Below are 20,668 nucleotides of genomic sequence, written 5' to 3'. Positions count from 1 at the left end.
ACAGACAAAAAAAGTAACAGGGGCTCACTTCACAGAAACAAAATATCATGGAAGTTCCCAGTGTATGTATATACATAATTCAGATAGCTAGGCAGGTAGAAATACAGAGCTACAGATATATCCAGTACATATCCCATTCAAACAGAAATGACTTAGAAATCTGCCTCTTACATGTGCTCCAGTTCCTTCTGTGTATCTTCCAGAGAAATACCCAGCAACACACAGATTCCCCGTCCAATTGCACTTATTTGCTCTCCTCCAACTAGAAAGGAAACAAAAGTGGAAAGAAACTCAGAACCAAACAGGTGCCATGATGAACTTTTAAGTAACCACAAGAATGTTTAAACATCACACATACTTCTTAGAACTTCTTTGGTAAAGTCAGTGGGTATTGAAAAATGAGTTTCATAAATGCAGTAAGACTATCAAGATTTAGGTCCTTTCTGATTTTATATCTGGAATGAACGAGCTAACAACCATTAAGCTAACTTTTAGGGCCACATTTTCTTCTGTGTTACCTTGGGCAGGATACCTCAAACTTTCCATGATAGAGTTTGCCTATCTGTAAAAACACAAGAGTTTTCCTCCCCAGGGAATCCAGCCCAGCTGCACTAATTCTCTGAAAGGAGATGCTTGCTTTTCTTCAGAATTAGCAAATATGGTACATAATATACAGATAGTACAAAATAATAAACATTTATGTCAGAAAAAGAATTTTTCTACTTACTGCAAGAAGACAAATATATACACAAACCATAGTTTGAAAGTTAAGCTTCAAGTCAGCAAACTTCTATTATGTCCTAGTTTAGTACTCAAGTTTGTATTCTAAGCCAATGACCTCCAAAACCCTTTCAATCATGTACCTCATCCACAAAAAAACAAATCTCTAAACATATATTCCAAACATTTGTGCATGTATTTATAGTCAAATGCATAGCTCTACCACCATTAGGCAGTATCTCAGTGCTGGTTCAGTTCTTAAGCTAAGATCCATCATTGTTACAGTGAACCTAAATCCATATTTCAAATGTTAATCTTCATAACTGTCCATATTTTTGGCCAACTTTTTGCCAAATCTCATCATGTTACTGACATCTTGTTATTTTACCATCTATTAACCTAACATTCCAATTGGGAGAAGGGTCAACTCTGCCATTTTCTTGTTTGCGTCTGTTAGATAATATCTATAAATATATCTGAAAAGGCATCATAGACTGTAACATGTTATAATATCCAGCAAGTTAAGGAAAGAATGAGAAACCCCCCCCCCTTCCTTCACCCTGACAAGGGATCACCTGCTATGCAGACCCCAGGGAAGCATCAGCATCAACCCATTCCAAACAAAGTATCAGTAAAGCTTAATTTCTCTTTTTATGCTAAAAAAATATTTTCTTCTGTGCTACTTTTCTTACAATGGACTATGAATGATTTACTGTCCTTTGAGCCAATGACTCAGAAGCTGAAACAGGAATAATCTACCTGAAATAAGCAGTAAACAACTGGGGTGGCTGGCTTGTTGCTTTAGAACACAATCAAGCTTTATTTGTGCTTTAAATAAATCAATATTATTTTCTTACAATATCAAAATATTTTTCAAATTTTCCCCATAGTATGTTTTAAAAGCTTAAAAAGAATGGTTATTGAGTTATATCCACCATTAAACTAATGCATACACAACATAGAAAATTTGGAAAATATAAGAAACAGGAAGGAAAAAAGAACACCCAAAGACAAGCGCTTCAATATTTCAATAATTTCCCTTTGATATTTTCTCTATTCATACGTTTTACTTTATATTTGTTTTCAATTACTGCAATAACATACATAAATTTTTGTGTTCCACCTTTTCTCTTAACATTGCATAAGGATTTTTTCACGTTATAAGATTTTCCTAAACATCTTTTAATAGTTGCATCCCATCAAGTGGAACAGTTGCATTCCATCCAATGGACCAACTAACTATCTCATTTGGCTGGATATATGGCTTGTTTCAAAATTCTCACTTCAGTAAATAACACTGTGGTGAAAATCTTTGAATACTAGACTTTACATTTTACAATTTAAAGCAGTTTTAGGTTCACAACAAAACTGAGCAAAGGTATAGAGATTCCCCTATACTCACTGCCCCCATAATGCATAGCTTCCCCATCGTCAACATCCCCCACCGAAGGGGAACATTCCTTACAATTGATGAACCTGCACTGGCACAACATTATCATTCAAAGTCCATAGTTTACATTAGGGTTCACTCTTGATGTGATATTCTATAGATTCGTTGGACAAATATATAATGACATGTATCCACCTTACATTATCATAGAGTAGTTTCACTGCCCTGTAAGAATGCTCCATGCTCTGCTATTCATTCCTCTAAATCTTTTCCTATAATTAGGATTCTCTTCTTAGAATATTCTCAAAAGCAGAATCAGTATTTAAAGTGATTCAAATCACGATCTGAGGAGTTTCAACATTTTTATAATGTATTATTGCTTTAATAAGAAACAAATTATGCCCCAAAGCCTGTATATGACACAGTTAGCTGCTCTCTTATGCTAGAGTAGTTTTGCTCCCCACCTCCAGCGACAAGTAGAAGAACCAGAAGGTTCAAAAGGATCTTTTATTATAGGCAAATGGATTTTCAAGGGAAAAAAACTTGAGAATCGCCATTTTAGGCAACAGATCACAGGACTAGAAAAGACATGAGATCTTTGGTCAATTTCCCATGTATACTGGCATCACCTCTGACCACTTCTTTGAGAAGAATTCACAACCTCTCAAATTAACTCATTCATTCAAACGCATTTCAGAACCTCTTCCCAACATGATTCTATTCAAATTTTAGCTGCTGAAGCTGAGGAATGGGACATGGTTACCACACTTTGCTGCCTGTGTAACCAAACAAATACATTTGAAGTGTTCCATAATAAAGCTTTTAAAATTAGATTATCACAATAACCATGCTAAGGCATCAAAATGTGCTTGACCAATCTCATTAAGTGAGCCTGCCATATAATAAAATATGAATCCTAACACTGTAGTCTGTCCCAACCATAAAATCAGAAGTGACATTTTAGAACCTCTGAAATAAAATGCCATTCATGTACAACCACATTTCAGTGAAGCCAGTCACATTCTAAAGGAATCAGAAAATGTCTTTCCATTACAATTGAACTAGAAGGCCTGCCTACCTTGAAGGTCCCTCCAGCACTGAGAAAGAATTCCATTTTATTCAAAACCTTCCCACAATTAATACCTGTATCTTTTTTTAATACCCTTAACTTGTTTAACAGGCAGGTTTGTTGGTTTTTAACAAGAGCATACAATTTAAATTGTAAATTAAAATCAAACAATTTAGCAAATCTCACAAAACACATGTTTTCAATATTCCAGATCAGCAGAATGAAGAGTTCAAGTAAGAGAAGATTAAAATTCTCCAAACTTCACTCATTGGTGATGACCATATGGAGTAGAATGTAAAATTTTGCTCAAAGAGGCAAAAAATCTTCTCATCTACTAATTTTCCCCGTTTCCGTGAATTTAAATATTAACTGAAATGCCAAAAAACCTTCGTTTTAAAATCCCATAAATCCCAATGCTATTCTGTTCCTTGCTATTTCAGGACCATATCCAAAACGAGTTAACAGAACAACTTAGAAATCACTAGGCAGGGTTGAAAAGTAGACCCTCTGATGTAAATATATGGTTTTCCTGGGTTTGGTTGTTTCTTTACGGGATTCTGTTCCTTCGTTTTTTTTAGATTTATACTTTTATGGACATAAGAACATGTACTTGGTGTAGACTCGGCTGGAAGAAAAGTCTATCTGGAAATACTTGGACTGAGACAATACTATAATTCTGCAAAAACAAAACAAAACAAACCGAAGTCTAGAAGACAATCTAAAATTAGTCATTAATTTTTTTTAACATCTTTTTAACTGGGTTTGTTTTTAAAACGACTACCTTATATACATTAATCATCTGCACCCCTGATGTTCAAACTAGACTACAGTAGATCCAGCGATGACTAATGGTCGGGTGGCTTGGTCCACAAGAAACTGGTGGCAAAGAGAAACATTTCATCCAAGATTCTTTAGATTCTGACCCCATCCCTGCAGGGTTAGGCGAGTGAGAGGTGTCCTCACGCGGGGAACATTCTGTCTTATGGGGCGCTGGTCACGTGTACATAACTGTCACAACTCAACCGTAAGAACAACTCTTCATATCTGTGCATTTTATTGGCAGTCAAGCTCCATAAACATTGGGACATTTAGACAATGGGCAAAAATAGGAAATTTAAAATAGAACATTATAAAGGGGAGGGGGAGGGGGTCCTTGCTCCGGAAATGCTGCCTACGTGTTGTTTGTGCAACATTCCACCGAAGAACGGGCCGCGGGGATGCTCGGAAATTCTGCCACCCGGTAGTCAGGACCAAAACAAACAAACAAACAAAAACAAAAAACAAAACAAACAAAAAACGGTAATAATAAGGCGCGTTTAGCGTGAACCCAAAACGGAGCCCTGCAGCCAGGGCCGCGCCGGGGCCCGCCGGGCACGTGGACGGCTCTGCAGCCGCGGCGACGCCCGGAGCCGGCCCGGGGACTTGGGGCTGCGGGGGCCGAGCTCGCCAGGGCCGCTGGCGGCTGGAAGGGCCCCGGGGACGGCGCGGGGGAACCCTCGCGGGGGCGGCCGGGGACAGCCGGGAGCGGGGTCAGGGGTGGCTCCTCCCGGGCCCGGCCCCGGCCCCGCCCGACTGACCTGTGACGCTGGCCCGGGTGACGCGCTGCACCACGGCTTTCATGGCGGCGGTTGGGGCGAGTGGGGCGGCGCCGCGCTCCTTCCGGCCTCGCGACTCTGCGTGCGGCTCAGTGGCCGGCGCCCTCTGGGGGTGACACCAGGAAGCGCGCCGGACGGCCCAGTCAGACCCGGTTGGCGGCGGCCCTCCTACGTTGGCCACGCCCACCTACAGGTTGGCCTCGCCTGCATAGGTCACGCCCACCTGGTGATAGGCCCCGCCCCTCCCTCAGTCCCGCCCAGGCCACAGGTGGGCCCAGCTCGGACCCTGGGACCCAGAAACCCGCGCCCAGCTGTCACCCCCTACCCAGTCTCAGTTGTGCCCAAACCGCAGTTTCTGCGCCGGATGTTTCTCACATCTCCGACCTAAGAGCCAATCATCCCTAAATCCCAGCTTTGTTCTGAATCCTAATCCCGTGTTCCTCCTTCCACCCTTCCGTCCAGATGTTCCCAAATTCCTTTTCTCTTGTTTTCCTGCCTCAGTGCTTCTCAGAAACCAGACAGAACAGAATCTGCTGCCTAAAATAGCCATTTAACTACAGTATGTAAGTATTCATTCGACTTAACCATGCCATGGTAGTGCGGAGATACATGATCCTGTAATACTCGTTTCTCTAATACTAATACTTAGCAGCTCCCCCATCCAGGGTTGTTAGAGGAGGTTTAAATAAAATAGACTGTGTAAAAATGATTTGAAAGCCGCAAAGGACTGTACAAGTATTACCCTAACAAATTATTATCACTGATAAAAATAAAGCCCCTTTCCGTGTGCCTTCTAGTTATTACTGGGTATTAAGAACAGGCTATCCCAAAATATGGCACGTTGGCATATTGAATACTTTAATGGAGCTTGAGAAAGAGGCAGAAGCAGGAAAGTCACTCTGACCTTTCTCCCACCCTTCTATCCTGAAACAGGCCATAAACCCATAGGTGAGAGGTGCACTCGTATTTCCAAAGACAAAGGGATGGCAAGAACAAACAGGCCTTTCAAAGTTTCCTCCAGTTTACTATGCTTACCTCATACTCCTTGGCCTGTCATATTCCTCCATGATGTCCACTCTCCATCAAAAATAGCGTAAAAGGGGTGCCTGGGTGCCTCAGTCGGTTGGGCGTCTGACTTTGGCTCAGGTCATGATCTCACCGTTCATGGATTCCAGCCCTGTGCTTGAAGAGCATTCGTTGGCCTCTGTGCTGACAGCTCAGAGCCTGGAGCCTACTTTGGATTCTGTGTCTCCCTCTCTCTCTGCCCCTCCCCTGCTCAGACTCTGTCTCTCTCTCTTAAAAAAAATAAACATCTTTAAAAAATGTTTAATAAAATAATAAAAAATAAATAGCATAAGAATACACAGGTCTAACTGTTTCTTCAGGTCTTCATTTTCTTATGAAGGCCACTCTGTCATGTAAAATTTAAATAACTATTTGTACTTTTCTCTTTCAAAATAAATAAACTTAAAAATTTTTTAAAAACTTGAAAGGGGTCTTGAGGTAAAATGTTTAAGCTCTGCTGATTTAATGTAAACAAATTTCAGATTTTAAGTTTTTCTCACTCCTAGGGTCTCTGGCTGGGTCTGACAATTAAACTGACAAAGATTAACTGGAGAACCAGTGCGTTGGAGGGGGCTGGACAAAGGATCCAAAGAGGTCTCTCAGCTGAGGGCTCAAACTTACAAACTGTCAGAGCTGAATCAATTAAGCAACCAACTGAGCCACCCAGGTGCCCATATTTTTAATTTTTTTTAAGAAACTCTGCCCCCAATGACTCCAAGAGTCACATGTTCTACCGACTGAGCCAGCCAGGCACAACCACGTCAAGACCCCTTTACATTACTAAAAACTATGGAACACCCCAAATAGCTTTTGCTTATCTAGCTTATATCCAAGGAGATTTACTATATTAGAAATTACAACTAAGAAAAATTGTTAAATATTGATTTCTATAATATTTACAAACAACACTAATAAGGGGCACCTGGGTGGCTCAGTTGGTTAAGCATCCAACTCTTGATATCAGCTCAGGTCATAATCTCACAGTCATGCTGGGCATGGAGTCTGCTTAAGAGTCTCTCTCTCCCTGAAAAACAAATAATCCAGTGAAGAAATGGACAGAAGACATAAATAGACACTTCTCTAAAGAAGACATCCAAATAGCCAACAGGCACATGAAAAGATGCTCAATGACACTCCTCATCAGGGAAATACAAATCAAAACCACACTGAGATACCACCTCATGCCAGTCAGAGTGGCTAAAATGAACAAATCAGGAGACTATAGACGCTGGAGAGGATATGGAGAAACGGGAACCCTCTTGCACTTTTGGTGGGAATGCAAACTGGTGCAGCCGCTCTGGAAAACAGTGTGGAGGTGCCTCAAAAAATTAAGAATACATCTACCCTGTGACCCAGCAATAGCACTGCTAGGAATTTACCCAAGAGATACAGGAGTGCTAATGCATAGGGGCACTTGTACCCCAATGTTTATAGCAGCACTTTCAACAATAGCCAAATTATGGAAAGAGCCTAAATGTCCATCAACTGAGGAATGGATAAAGAAAATGTGGCTTATATATACAATGGAATACTACGTGGCAATGGGAAAGAATGAAATATGGCCTTTTGTAGCAACGTGGATGGAACTGGAGAGTGTTATGCTAAGTGAAATAAGTCACACAGAGAAAGACAGATACCATATGTTTTCACTCTTATGTGGATCCTGAGAAACTTAACAGAAGACCATGGGGGGAGGGGAAGGGAAGGAAAAAAAAAAGTTAGGGAGGGAGGGAGCCAAACCATAAGAGACTCTTAAAAACAGAAAATAAAGTGAGGGTTGATGGGGGGTGGGTGGTGGGCATTGAGGAGGGCACCTGTTGGGATGAGCACTGGGTGTTGTATGGAAACCAATTTGACAATAAATTTCATATTAAAAAATTTTTTTTTCTTGTTAAGTAATCTCTACACCCAACGTGGGGCTCGAGCTCACAACCCTGAGATTTGCACATGCTACGAACTGAGCCAGCTAGGCATCCCTTGTTTTGTTGTTCTACCATTCTTTAGGAGTTGTCTTTATCCGAATGGTCTAGTCAGATGGCTCAGGCCCACCTTCCTGCTCCTCCAGTGGGAGGGGCCTCAGGAAGAGGAGCCCATGCCCAGGAAATGGCTCATCACTCACTCACACCCTCTTACTGATGTGGCCCCACTTTCCTTTCAAAGAGGCAATAGACTTTGACAAATACTCCTGTGGAAGAAAAAGTCAACAGTCTCTGCCACAAATTCCAAATAGGAGTACTTTTCTGAAGACACTGTGTTAATGAACTGTCCATTTCCAGCCATTTTAAATAGAAGATGTTATTAACCTGATATAAATCGGAGACAAAGAAGTAACTGTTCATCCCAGAACCTGTGAGTTGTGCATAGAATAATTACTTTTACATTTCCTCCAGGGTGGTGACTATGGTAGGTACTCTATGGACATGACCTGAATAGGTGAATGAACAAATGAAGAAAGAATAAGTGAAAAATGAACTAGACAGCTTCTGCTTCTGAGTTAGTTGTGCTATGGGAGATATTTTTTGTGTATAGTAATATCTGGATATGACATATTTTAGCACTAGAAATACACGTAATACTAAAAATCCCCTTTGCACCTTCATCCTTTCTCTGATGATATAGGATGCTGCTTTGTCCCAAATCATCAACCACCATTCTATTAGATAACATGTAATATAGCCAATGGATAGAATATGTGGCCAAATTGCTAATTATCTTAAATTCACTGAACTTTTTTTTCAAGTAGGCTTCACACCCAACATAGGGCTCAATGCGGGGCTCAAACTCATGACCCTGAGATCAAGACCTGAGCTGAGATCAAGAGTCACTTAGCTGAATGAGCCACCTGGGTGCTCCTGAACTTCTGTTTCTAATAGAACCCTGATGGGGGAGGGAAGGGGCACCTGGTTGATTCAGTCAGTTAAGCATCTGACTTTCGGCTTAGGTCATGATCTCACGGTTCGTGGGTTCAAGCCCCACATCAGGCTCTGTGCTGACAGCTCAGAGCCTGGAGCCTGCTCAGATTCTGTGTCTCCCCCTCTTTCTGCTCCTCCCCCACTTGCACTCTGTGTGTGTGTCTCTCTCTCAAAAACAAATAAACATTAAAAAAATAAATTTAGAACACTGGGTAGTTTTTCATTTGTGATCTGGCTCTCACAACAGCATAAAACAGTCCGGTAACTTGAACTTTCTGGCATTTGGATTCTAGAAAAATAAGTTTTCAGTGTTTCTTTTCAAAGCTTATAGTCAATAGCTCCCTCTCTGCTTTATGAGAGGAGGTTGGTATGATGCAAAAAGCTTAAGCTTTGGTGCCAGAAAACCCTTGCTTTCTGTCCCAGCTCTACGCCTTTCTGTGTGACCTTAGGAAATATGGTTTAACCTCATTTGGCCTCAGTCTTCTTATCTGTAAAGTGAAGATAATATCTTATCTGGATTGTGGTGAGGAGTAAACATAATACAGGAGATCTCAAAAAAATGATCTTGAAGCAAATAACCTAAGCATATTTTTACAATTACATATATCCATCATATCTGTCTGGGCCAAATCTGTCATTTTGGAAATGATGATAGATCATGTAATTCATCTTAAAAACTCTAATTCAGTGCTTAAGATTCTCTGTGTTCCTCTGCCTCTCTCCCCATCTTGCGTTCTCTCTCTCTCAAAAAAAAAAAAAAAAAAAAAGTTTGAATAAAAGTCTAATTCAGGGTAAAGCAGAGCTCCCCTGAGTGTTTAAAGTCAACACTCTGCATGCTAGAGCACTCTGGAGCACAGTGTCCCCCCAAAAGCTTATTTTTCAGCCCCAGTAGGTGGATCTCGATGGCTTAGGAGAACCTTAACTGTTGCTTCTTTGACTGCTGCCACTTAGATATATTTCTGGTTCCATCAGTACACAATTGGGTATGATTTTCTTCTCTGAAAATAGACAAAGGTCAGGAGAGTCTCATGTTCATTTTGACATATGCTGAATCTGTGACAGAAAAAATACATAAACGTGGCAAGATAGCCCTCTGATACGCTATCACCAGAAAGACCCTGTTAGAAATAAGCCCATCAACCCAATCAAAGGAGAGACATGGAGACTCAGAGCATGGTGAAGTGAGGCTTTAATCAACATTCTTGTAAGAGCAGGTGTCTGATGGACAGGCACACTCCGGGCAGTTACAACAGACAATTTATCTCCTAGCATGCAAGTCCCTCCCCTGGTTCCTTATTGGCTGAGTACTACAGAGGTTACAGCCTTACCCAGATGTTGCTTATGCGCATGTAAGGCAAAAAGTAGTCCGACTGGAACAAATGTACATTCCCTGAGGTGATGTAGAGACTTTCAGTCCCTCCTCCCTTTGTTCTTTGGCGCATGCTCATTGCAAAGCCAGCAAAAATAAGCCCACAAAAGAGAGACAGGAAGAAGAACCTGGAAGTGAAGTGTCTAAAGGTTTGGGACTCCACGGGGGGTGTGTGGGGGGGGGGGGGTTGTACATATTTCCAATAGGTTGTAAACCTATTATTAATTAGACAGCATAGCTTTTATTTGGTATTTCTGAAAATGAGTCATCTCCCTTACATCTCAGCCCTGCCTATCTGATCCCTTCCACAAAATCCTCTCAAATTACTTCCTTACCTTGGATGTGACCCTCAACTCACCTGTGGTGTTTGGTGAGACAGCAATTACCAGGCAGGGCTGGAAACTGAGCCCCTGAGTCCTGACACTGCCAATGACTGAGTGCTGTCAGGACGCTGTAAAGAAAAATTATCCTAAACTTGGAGTATCAGGCAAAAGGAAGGTAGAAAGTACTTTTTAAATTTTTTTGTTTAATGTTTATTTATTTGCAAGAGAGAAGGAGACAGAATGTGAGCAGGGAAGGAGCAGAGAGGGAGACAGAGATTCCAAAGTGGGCTCCAGGCTCTGAGCTGTCAGTAGAGAGCCCAACGCAGGGTTCCAACTCATGAACGGTGAGATCATGACCTGAGCCGAAGTCACTCGACTGAGCCACCCAGGTGCCCCTAGCAAGTGCTTTTAATGTGTTTAATAATCTGTGATATTGTGATTTATAATAAGAAATATATATTTGGTCTTCTTTTATTCCTGGTACAGAGCTCCTAAAATCCTTGGAATTTCCTAAGTGATGACAGTGATAAATGTGTCTTTTGTTACATTAATGAGGTGATTTTTGGACTCCACCTAAAGATGAGGCCTGGTTGTCAGGAGATCCAATCATGTGATTACAGGGTTAGAACTTTTAGTCTCACCCCAACCTCTGGGGAGGGTAAAGGGGCTGGAGATATGGTTCCATTGACAATGGCCCAGGATTTAATCAGTCATGCCTATATAATGAAGCCTCCATAAAACCCTAAAAGGATGGGGTTCGGAAAGCTTCCACATTGGTAAATGCATGGATATTGGAGAGACATGTGCTCGGAGAGAACATGGAAGCTCTGCTCCCTTTCCCCACACCTGGCCCTGTGCTTCCATCTAAAACATTAGATGGTTGGGGCGCCTGGGTGGCTCAGTCGGTTAAGCGTCCGACTTCAGCTCAGGTCAAGATCTCGCGGTCCATGAGTTCGAGCCCCGCGTCGGCTCTGGGGTGATGGCTCAGAGCCTGGAGCCTGCTTCGGATTCTGTGTCTCCCTCTCTCTCTGCCCCTCCCCCGTTCATGCTCTGTCTCTCTCTGTCTCAAAAATAAACGTTAACAAAAAAATTTAAAACATTAGATGGTTGATTGGAATAAATGTACATTCCCTGAGTTACTTCCCTTCATACTAAGCCACTCACCTAGTCAGTAAAATGTTTCCCTGAGTTTCTGTGAGCTGTTCTAGCACATTAATGGAACCCAAGGAGGGGGTCATGGGAATCTCTGATCTATATACAGCCGGTGGGTCAAAATATAGGTAACAACCTGGACTTGAGACTGGTGTCTGAAGTCCAAAGAGAGAGTTGGAAGTGTACTGCCACAGGCAGAAGCACAGGTGAGAAGGAGCTGTGCTCCACAGGCTGTGACTGGCATCTGAGGGGGAAGTGACAGTCTTGCAGGATGGAGCCCTTGATCTGTGGGATCTGATGCTCTCTCTGAGTAAATAGTGTCAGAGTGGAGTTGAACTGTAGGACCCACAGCTAGTGTCCGAGAATTGCTTTGGTGTGGGGAACCTCCCCCCTCGACACACAATTGGAATTAGTTTCCACTCAAAGATTTTTTACAGGCCCACTCAAAAGTTCCTTAATTATCTAGGGGAATGCACCTTTGTTTGACCCATCATTTACCTATGATTAAAAGGTTACACATCAACTTGTAGATTTTTGACCAATGAGGATAAAAGTGATTCCTGCCTAGGAAACAAACAAACAAAACCCCTAAATATAGGTATTTACCACCCTGTAGAATATTAACCAGAAACCTTATTCTAACATTTTTCTCCAATGCCTAAATTATCCCTGTTCCCCTATGCTCCTTGAACTAGCTTTATCATCCTACTGTTTTTTTCATTGAGTAGTTGAACAAGTCTTTGATATTTGCTCATCTGGTTTTATATTAGATTCATGTTTTTAACTTTTTGAAAAGTATATATATATATATATATATATATATATATATATATATATATGATTTTATTTTTAAGTAATCTCTAAGCCCAATGTAGGGCTTGAACTCACAACCCCAAAATCAAGAGTTGTGGGGTCTACTGTATAAGCCAGCCAGGTGCCCCTTGAAAAGTGTATTTTGACAATCCTCAACTTTAGAATAGCCATCCTTCCGTATCTAGATGGACTTTGCATTGGTAGTGTGCGCAGGGTCCCCAGGACCACCCCCAGGTTTGGTGATTCCCTAACAGGACTCCCAGGACTCAGCAGATAGTCATACTCATGGCTATGACGACTTACAGTGAAAAGATACAAAGCAAAATCTGCAAAGGAAAAAGGCACGTGGGACAAAGTCCAGAGGGAACCAGGCCCAGGCTTCCAGACTCTTCTTCTGGTACAGTTTTCCGGTGCTGGATTCCTCTGGCATCATGTGACATTTCCAAAGTGTTTACCAGGAAGCTCGTTAGAGACTCCGTGCCCACAGTTTTGACTGGGGACTGTTGATGTAGGTACCTTCTTGTAGAGGCTGCTTTTAGGAAAACAGGCTTGAGCAATGGAATGTGGAAAGGGCCCACAGCGACCACCTGGCTGAATACAGACAGGCCCTTCAGGTGACCCACCTCAAAATATCCACAGACCCTAAATGACCAGTGGACTACTTACAAGTAGGCAGTTACCAGAAAAGAGAGAATTCCATACATCGCCGTATCTCCTCTTCTTCCCCCTTTAAAAACAGCTCTAACCCACTGTCTCGTTGCAGACAGCCTCTCCTCTGCTATCCAGCCCGCCACTCCCTGGCAGTGTATTCAGTAAACTTCTATCCCCTTTGTTCTGCCTCAGGTGAACTCTTTCACCTCGAGCATCACCGACTTCCACCTGATCGTCGTCCCACATTTGGGGGCACCCATCCAATCAAGAGACACCCCATTTAGACACCACACTTCTGTCTAGCATGCACCAAATTCCCAGATTCTCAAATGGAAAGGAAGGTATTCCGCAAAGAACCACATTGTTTGCACAGTTTAGCAACAGGGAGCCAGTTTTATCAGAGAATGGTAGAAACTCGGAGGAAATCCAAGTTCCTGGATGCCAGCCGAGGACCTACCTGGCTGGCCGGTTTCTTTAAGGATAGCCATGTAGGACTGCTCTCTCGACTCTTCTGCACAACTAGGTTACACACTTATAAAGGACACAGATGAAAGGCCTCCTCGGGGACTCCAAGGCAGATTGCCAAGTTGCCACCCCAAATCTGTTCTCCCTGTCTACCTTAGCAACAGAAGAGCAATATGCCCAGTTACACAAGTGCATCGCCAACTCCCATCAGCTCAGGGTGGCCAATGAGATGTAAGCGGAAGTTGTCAGGTGGGACTCAAGGAATGCTCAGGTAAGAGATGGCAGGCAGCTACCATGTCCCTTTGCAGCGCTCCATTCCCTCCTGTCTGGGAGTGTGGAGTCTTCAGCAGCCATCCTGTGAATGAGAGGATGGAAACCACTTTCTATGAATGGAGAATCAGAAGGACAGAAGGATCCTGGGCCCCAGATGACTCCATGAATCCCTTCTACCAGCCCTGGACAGCCTACTGCTGGAAGCTCCCATGAGAACAAACCCTTATGAATGTAAGCTGCTGTGGTCAGGCCACAGTTACTAGCAGCAAAAAGCAACCCCCACTTTCTATAAAGCCTATCTTTTAAAAAAAGAAAAGTTACTCAGTCAATACTGCCAGACCTCTGAATTTAAGGAAGCTGGTTTCCAAACCTGCGAACTTTTCTCCAACAGGCAGTTCCCAACTTCTGAACGTACATTTAAGTTGCATTTGCAACATGGATGTTTGGAATTCTTAAAACTTCTTCCCAGAGAAACATTATAAATTATATTTAGTTGTTAGATTAGTCCACAAAGGTCTATTTAGGCCACAATTTGGCTAAACTGTAGAAATCACTGTGGCTCCAGGCTGTTTGGAGCCACAATTTGTTCTGTTTTACTGGTTGGTTAGAAGTGTTGTGGGGTGCCTGGGTGGCTCAGTCTGTTAAGCGCCCAACTTCGGCTCAGGTCATGATCTCACAGTCTGAGTTCAAGCCCTGCGTCGGGCTCTGTGCTGACAGCACAGAGCCTGGAGCCTGCTTCAGATTCTGTCTCCGTCTCTCTCTGCCCCTCCCCCCACTCACACTCTGCCTCTCTCTCAAAATAAAATAAAGAAATAAAAAATGTAAAAAAGAGAAGTGTTGTGGAGGAAAAACATGATCTTAGCACAAGCAGTTGGGGTTGAAGTGTTTTAAACAAGAAGAAAATGTAAGCAGATATATCTATCTATCATCTATCTATGAAAGCTTTTAAATTTTTTGAGTAGAGCTGACACTAAAAATCTTCTCATGGGTAAACACAAATTTCCACTTTGATGAAACTAGGAGCCACATAATGGAGGGGAAGAACCAGAATCCTTGGCGCTGTTAAAGAAAAAAATATTCAATTACCCTTGTTAAAATACAGTAAGGCAGACTTTATTCAGGGCAGGGAGAGAGAGGGGGCTCAACTCTGAATACAGCATGGGCAATTGGGAATTTCCAGTCAAGGAGCAGAGTGGGAGTCAGCGGATGGGAAATTACCAGAAGGAAACATCAGCAACAAGGAGGTTCTGGTTGGTTAAGCTGACCTAACAGGATCCTTGCTGAAGACAGGCTAGGCTGCTCTGGCATCACCAGACAGATGGTGGAGGATGAGGAACCTGATAAGATATCAAGGTGATCAGGTATTAAGTGTGGAGAGTTCTAGTTAAAATGACTTAGCAGGGTTCTTTCTAGAGCAGGATTTAACAAGGAAATGCACAGAGGGGCCTTGGAGAAGTTTCAGGAGCCCAACTTAAGTTTTGTCAAGCAAAGAACCTTTGCCAAGACCTGCAAAGAGAACACTGATGAGAAGCCAGATATTTAGCCTCACAGAAACTGGAAAGATCTCAGTAACTGGGGGCAGCAGAACACTGGAGGTAGAGGTGGAGAGGGAGGGCTGAAAACAGAAGGATGCATGGGTCTGTATAAGCAGCTGGACCCCAGGTGCCCACCACCACTTCAGAGCCAGTAATATCCCTGCCCTTTATTCAGGAGAGGTGGGGTTTCTGCTTGGGGATACTCATGGTAGCAGCCAGAGGACAGAGCACTGGACTACATGGAAATATATATTCTAACCAAATACCCTAAGCCCCTCCCCCATCCAGCTCCCAGAATTCCTACAGCCAGGTGTCTACCTGCAGGTAGGAAACTAGAGGAAATTCTCTGGGGAAAATGATCTATATACAAGTGCTGGCATTTTGGTACTTCCCAATAAAAGTCTGGGGCACCTGGCTGGCTCAGTTGGTTAAGCATCCGACTTCAGCTCAGGTCATGATCTTGCAGTTCCTGGATTTGGGCCCCATGTCAGGCTCTGTGCTAACAGCTCAGAACCTGGAGCTTGCTTCAGGTTCTGTGTCTCCCTCTCTTTCTGCCCCTCCCCTGCTCACTCTGTCTCTCTCAAAAATAAACAAACATTTTAAAAAAAAAGTCTGGCTTACTGCCTTGAGTGGACATTTGTCATGGTATCTGCTTGCCCAGAATTTTTTGAACATCCTTTGCATATCTGGAGAACTTCCCCCTGTAAAAAATATTTCTTTAAATGTTTATTTATTATGAGAGAGAGAGAGCAAGCAAGAGAGAGAGCGATAGCACATAAGTGGGGAAGGGGCAGAGAGACAGAGAGAGAATCCGAAGCAAGCTCTAGGCTGAGAGCTCAGGGCAGAGCCCAACGTGAGGCTCAATCTCACGACTGCAAGATCATGACCTGAGTCCATATCAAGAGTTGGATGCTTAAGTGACTGAGCCACCCAAGTGCCCTGAACTTCCTCCCTTAAAAGTCCATGAATCCCTAGTACAGAAGCCAGAAATTCACTTTCCCAGCCTCCTTTGCAGCTAGGGCCCAGGCATGTGATGCTATCAGTTAAGTATCACTGCACGAAACAGATTTATTTTTAATTTTTTCAAGTTTATTTATTCATTTATTTTGAGAGGCAGGGGAGGGGCATAGAGAGAGGGAGAGAGAATCCCAAGCAGGCTTCGCACTGTCAGCAGAGCCTGATGCGGGGAACAATCTCAAGAACCGTGAGATCATGACTTGAGCTGAAATCAAGAGTCAGATGCTTAACTGACTGAATGACCCAGGTGCCCCTAAAATCTAATTTATAACACACTTACCAAGTACTCAATAGTACCCAAAGGGTTTCTATAAATCCCTAAATGTAGGTGGGGACTTGCTGAATATAACCTTAAAGGGACCCCTAAAGCCGTGTCTTCCAGCAACATGAAAGAAATACAAAGTTACATGAACTAGTTTCAGAAAACTGAGCTTATGGAAGCTCAATGTGAAATTTCACTTCAACCTTTCATTCATGTATTGAGGGACACCTCATATATGCGAGTTTACTTTTCTTCAAGGAAATATTTATTGCATATTACTAGTGATTATATTTCACAGCAAAATTTAAATTAAATGGATACACTTTTCACAAACATAAACTGGAAATTAAGGCATCCATCAAATGTATATGCTGAATCCAGTCCCGGTTTTCAGCTTTCAGCAGTTAATCAGGATTCTGGTCCAGGGCCACCAGTCCATGATTTCCAAAAGTTGAGGATCCTGTCAGTGACTGGAACAAAATCTTCTTTATATGTGACAATTGTTTCCACGTAAAACCCTTTCGGCGGCTCGAGCATTTCATTTCTTGCGACATCCTTTTGCTCTACTTCATTGCCTTTCAAAAAAATGGAACACCTGAATGATGAACTTTTAAGACAGCAATCCGTCCTTAAAATTATTAGTCAAGCCTCAGAAATCAAATAAACTGAGGTGAGAACTACCCCCACCCCCATCAGATTTCTGACACCGTATTTCCTTTCTGTAAAAGGAAAAAATAAATATGACATGAACACGACAGACACTGCAATGTTTTCAAATGCTCAATAATGGACACTAGTATTCTCAGGCCACTGATAATCGTCATCACCAATGTAATCTTCAGCAGTTATCACCTAACAGCTTTATCCAGATATACTTAACATATCGTACAATTAACTCCTTTGAAATGTACCACTAAATGGCTTTCATTCACAAAAAGAAACCCCATTCCGTTTGGCAAGCCCCGCCCCCCCTTCCCTTCAGCCCAAGGCAACCAGAAAGTTTTACAGATATCTGTAGATTTCCAGCATATTTCTGAAGGCTCAGGGATTTCCTTTTCCGCCCAGTAACTGGGAAGGTTTTAGTACTCGGCTGGCGGGGGTGCTGAAGTGTTTGCTCGCCAACTACAACGGGGGGGTACTAATGTAACCGAGGCATCACCTCTTTAAGTCATCGTCCAGGGTCTTTGACATTCCCTCTGAGGCCTTAAATAGATTCTTCAAATTCTAAGTGTAAAAACGGCCTCCATCAACAAGACGTAGGCAGGAGGACTTAAAAAGTAGTTCCGGGTAGATTCCATTATAACGAATGGCTCTAAGCAATCGTTCCCACTGGTTTTGCAGAATAAACCCGGTGCTTGCGGCACAGCTAAACCGCTTATATAACCCCCTGGGGACGCCTCACCGAAGGCTGCCGGAGAACCGTACCTGGTACTTTGCTCTTTTTCCGGCCAAAAAAAATCAAGGAGCCTAGCAGGGTCCAGGCGCCCAGCGCGTAGACCGCGGACATCCGCCGGTACCAGGACGTGGCCTGGTCCGGACGCATGGCGCTACTCGGGGAAGGCTTTGATCCCGGGACGCTCGGAGCGGAGGCGGGCCTTCCAGTCGGCGCGTCACAGCCCCCGCCACCGCCTCCAATCGAGAGTCGACTCTGGGAGGCCGCTTCTCGCGTTGGCCCCGATGCATTCTGGAGCGTGTAGTCCCGAGAGTCGCGCCGGGGATTGGACTCTGAGTTGTGGGGTCTAAGCGGCTTCTGTGCTGTGCTATGCACCCACTGCCTCGCATACCACGTGATGGGGACCAAATGACAATTTCTCGGAGCAAACTTCTCGCGTGGAAAATTGTAACACCTGCGTTACGCAGGATTCAGATGGTAATTGTTTAGATTAATTTTACTCCTCCAGCTCTCAGATATGCGGGAATACCTGTCTTCCAACTCAACTCTTCTCCATTTTCCTTTCTGGAACCCAATCTGGGTGAGCCTTGGGTCCCTCCTTGTCAAAGCTAATCCCTCCACTGGGCTCTGGGTCCAATTCTTTTTTTTTTTTTTTTTTTTTTTTTTTTTTTTAAGTAGGCTCCACGCCCAACGTGGGGCTTGAAATCAGGACCTGGGTCCTATTCTCTACAGCCTTTTCAGGGTCTTTCCCATCAATTACACTACCCACATCTCAAAAACAAAACATCTTCCACTATGTCCACCTTCAACTTTTCTCTTACCCATACATTTCTTCAAAGCATAATCTACCCCCATTCCAACAGACCAAACAACTTGAGAGCAAAAGCGATGTGCTTGGCACAGAGTGGGCGTTCAGCAAATTGCCATATCCAGTAACTACTTTTCAGCCATAATCAAATTTGCCTTCTAAAGCATTTGACACCACTGACCCCACCTGCTTCTTTCACTGCTTCAAAAACATAATCTTTAGTATCTTGGTATCCTTCCAGGATCTTCTTCCACCCTTCAGAAATTGCTTTGCCATACACAAAAAATTAACTCTAAATGGACCATAGGCTTAAATGTAAAAGCTAAAACTACAAACCCAGAAGAAAAGACAGGAGAAAATTTGCCACCTTGGGATAGGTAAAGATTTTGTATAATACAGAAAACATGATCCATAAAACCAAATATTGGTAGAGGCACCTGGGTGGCTCAGTCTGTTAAGTGTGGGACTCTTGGTTTCCTGTCAGGTCACCATCTCGATTTGTGAGTTCGAGCCCGGCTCTGGGCTCTGCATTGACAGTGCAGAGCCTGCTTGGGATGCTGTCTCTCTGTCTCTCTCTGTCTCTCTCTGCCTGTCCTGCTCTCTCTCAAAAGAGGTAAATAAACTTAAAAAAAAAACAAAAAACTCAAATATTGGTAAATTGGATGTTTTCAAAATTAAAGCTTTTGCTTTTCAAGTCGCAGTTAAGAAAATGAAACAAACACAAAATTAATTATTCAGATACCTATATTTCACCAAGGACTTGTATCCAGAATACATAAGGACAACTTACAACTCGATTACAAAAAGACAACCCTACTAAAAATCCTTACACATAAGATGTAAATTCTAGTCATTCTAATAGGTGTGTGGTGGTGTCTTGTGGTTTTAATTCGCATTTCTGTGATGAGTAATGATATCCCTGAGCGTCTTGGCCATTTGTGTATCTATTGTTAAGAGTTTGTTAAAATGTGTTGCCTTTTAGTAGGTACGTGAAGGATTTGGAGCTATCAGATCTCTTACTGGTGGGAACATAAAATGTCACAACCTCTTTGCAATACTGGCAGTTTCTTAAAAAGTTGAACATACACATACCATATGACTCAGATCTTCCATTCCTATTTATCCAAAAGAAATGAAAACATATCCACATAGACATGTACACGGATGTTCACAGAGCTTTATTCATAAGAGCCAAAACAAGGAAACAACCCAAATCGGTATCAACTAGTGAATGGCTAAATGAAATGTGGTATAGCACTCGGCAATAAAAAGGAACTACTGACACATGCAACTATGTGGTGAGTATCAAATGGGTTATGCTAAGTGAAAGAAGCTAGACACAAAACCAGACAAAATTCTAGAAGCAAACTAATCTACAGTGGGACAAAGCTGACCAGTAGTTGCCTACTAAGGAAAACTTTGGGGGTGATGGAGATGTTCCATCTGGTGGTGGAGGTTTCACGAGTGTACCCCTGTCAAAACTCATTGAACTGTATACTTTAAATGGGTGCAGTTCATTGTATGTAAGTTATACCTCAGTCAAGTTAAAAACAAAACAAAAACACTGATATTCTGTTCCAAACTCGTTTCTCTTCTCATCCTGAGCACCTTTACTCATGTTATTTGTTAACGATAGAAATCTGCTCCAAATTCTCCTGAAGGCAAATTTCTATTAATTACTTCCAACCTGCTGGACATTATTATATCTCAAAAGCTCCTTTAAATGTCCAGGACTGAATTTATCAATGCTAGGAAAGAAAGAGGAAAAGAACTCTTTCCTTCCTTTTGTGTAATTCAGAGAATGATTGACATGATCATCCAAGCCAGAAACCTGAATTCAGACTCTTGCCTAATAT

At 42.6% G+C, this 20,668-nt stretch overlaps 2 protein-coding genes across 4 annotated transcripts in view; both read right to left on the bottom strand.

The window, feature by feature from the left end:
- DTD1 (D-aminoacyl-tRNA deacylase 1) overlaps nucleotides 1-4,917 on the bottom strand; it is a 196,013-nt gene extending 191,096 nt beyond the window's left edge. For all 3 annotated transcript variants that reach the window (XR_002083772.2, XM_019462413.2, XM_019462414.2), the window contains exons 1-2: nucleotides 4,757-4,917; nucleotides 172-262 (exon numbers count right to left, since the gene is read on the bottom strand). Coding sequence is in view for 2 of the 3 variants with exons in the window: in XM_019462413.2 (XP_019317958.1) it covers nucleotides 172-262; nucleotides 4,757-4,799 (134 nt within the window). In the remaining variant the exon portion in view is untranslated. The remainder of the gene's footprint in view (nucleotides 1-171; nucleotides 263-4,756) is intronic.
- An 11,936-nt stretch (nucleotides 4,918-16,853) lies between these two features.
- SMIM26 (small integral membrane protein 26) lies at nucleotides 16,854-18,233 on the bottom strand. The gene is made up of 2 exons (XM_053890462.1): nucleotides 18,037-18,233; nucleotides 16,854-17,186 (listed from the first exon to the last, which is right to left on the bottom strand). Exons 1-2 carry the CDS (start codon nucleotides 18,152-18,154, stop codon nucleotides 17,020-17,022), a joined length of 285 nt encoding a protein of 94 aa, XP_053746437.1. The 5' UTR covers nucleotides 18,155-18,233; the 3' UTR covers nucleotides 16,854-17,019.
- Nucleotides 18,234-20,668: the final 2,435 nt, after the last annotated feature.

Source organism: Panthera pardus, unplaced genomic scaffold, assembly GCF_024362965.1.
Source record: "Panthera pardus isolate Hobbes unplaced genomic scaffold, ASM2436296v1 HiC_scaffold_25, whole genome shotgun sequence".
NCBI lineage: Eukaryota > Metazoa > Chordata > Mammalia > Carnivora > Felidae > Panthera > Panthera pardus.
This window is presented reverse-complemented; position numbering and strand designations above follow the sequence as displayed.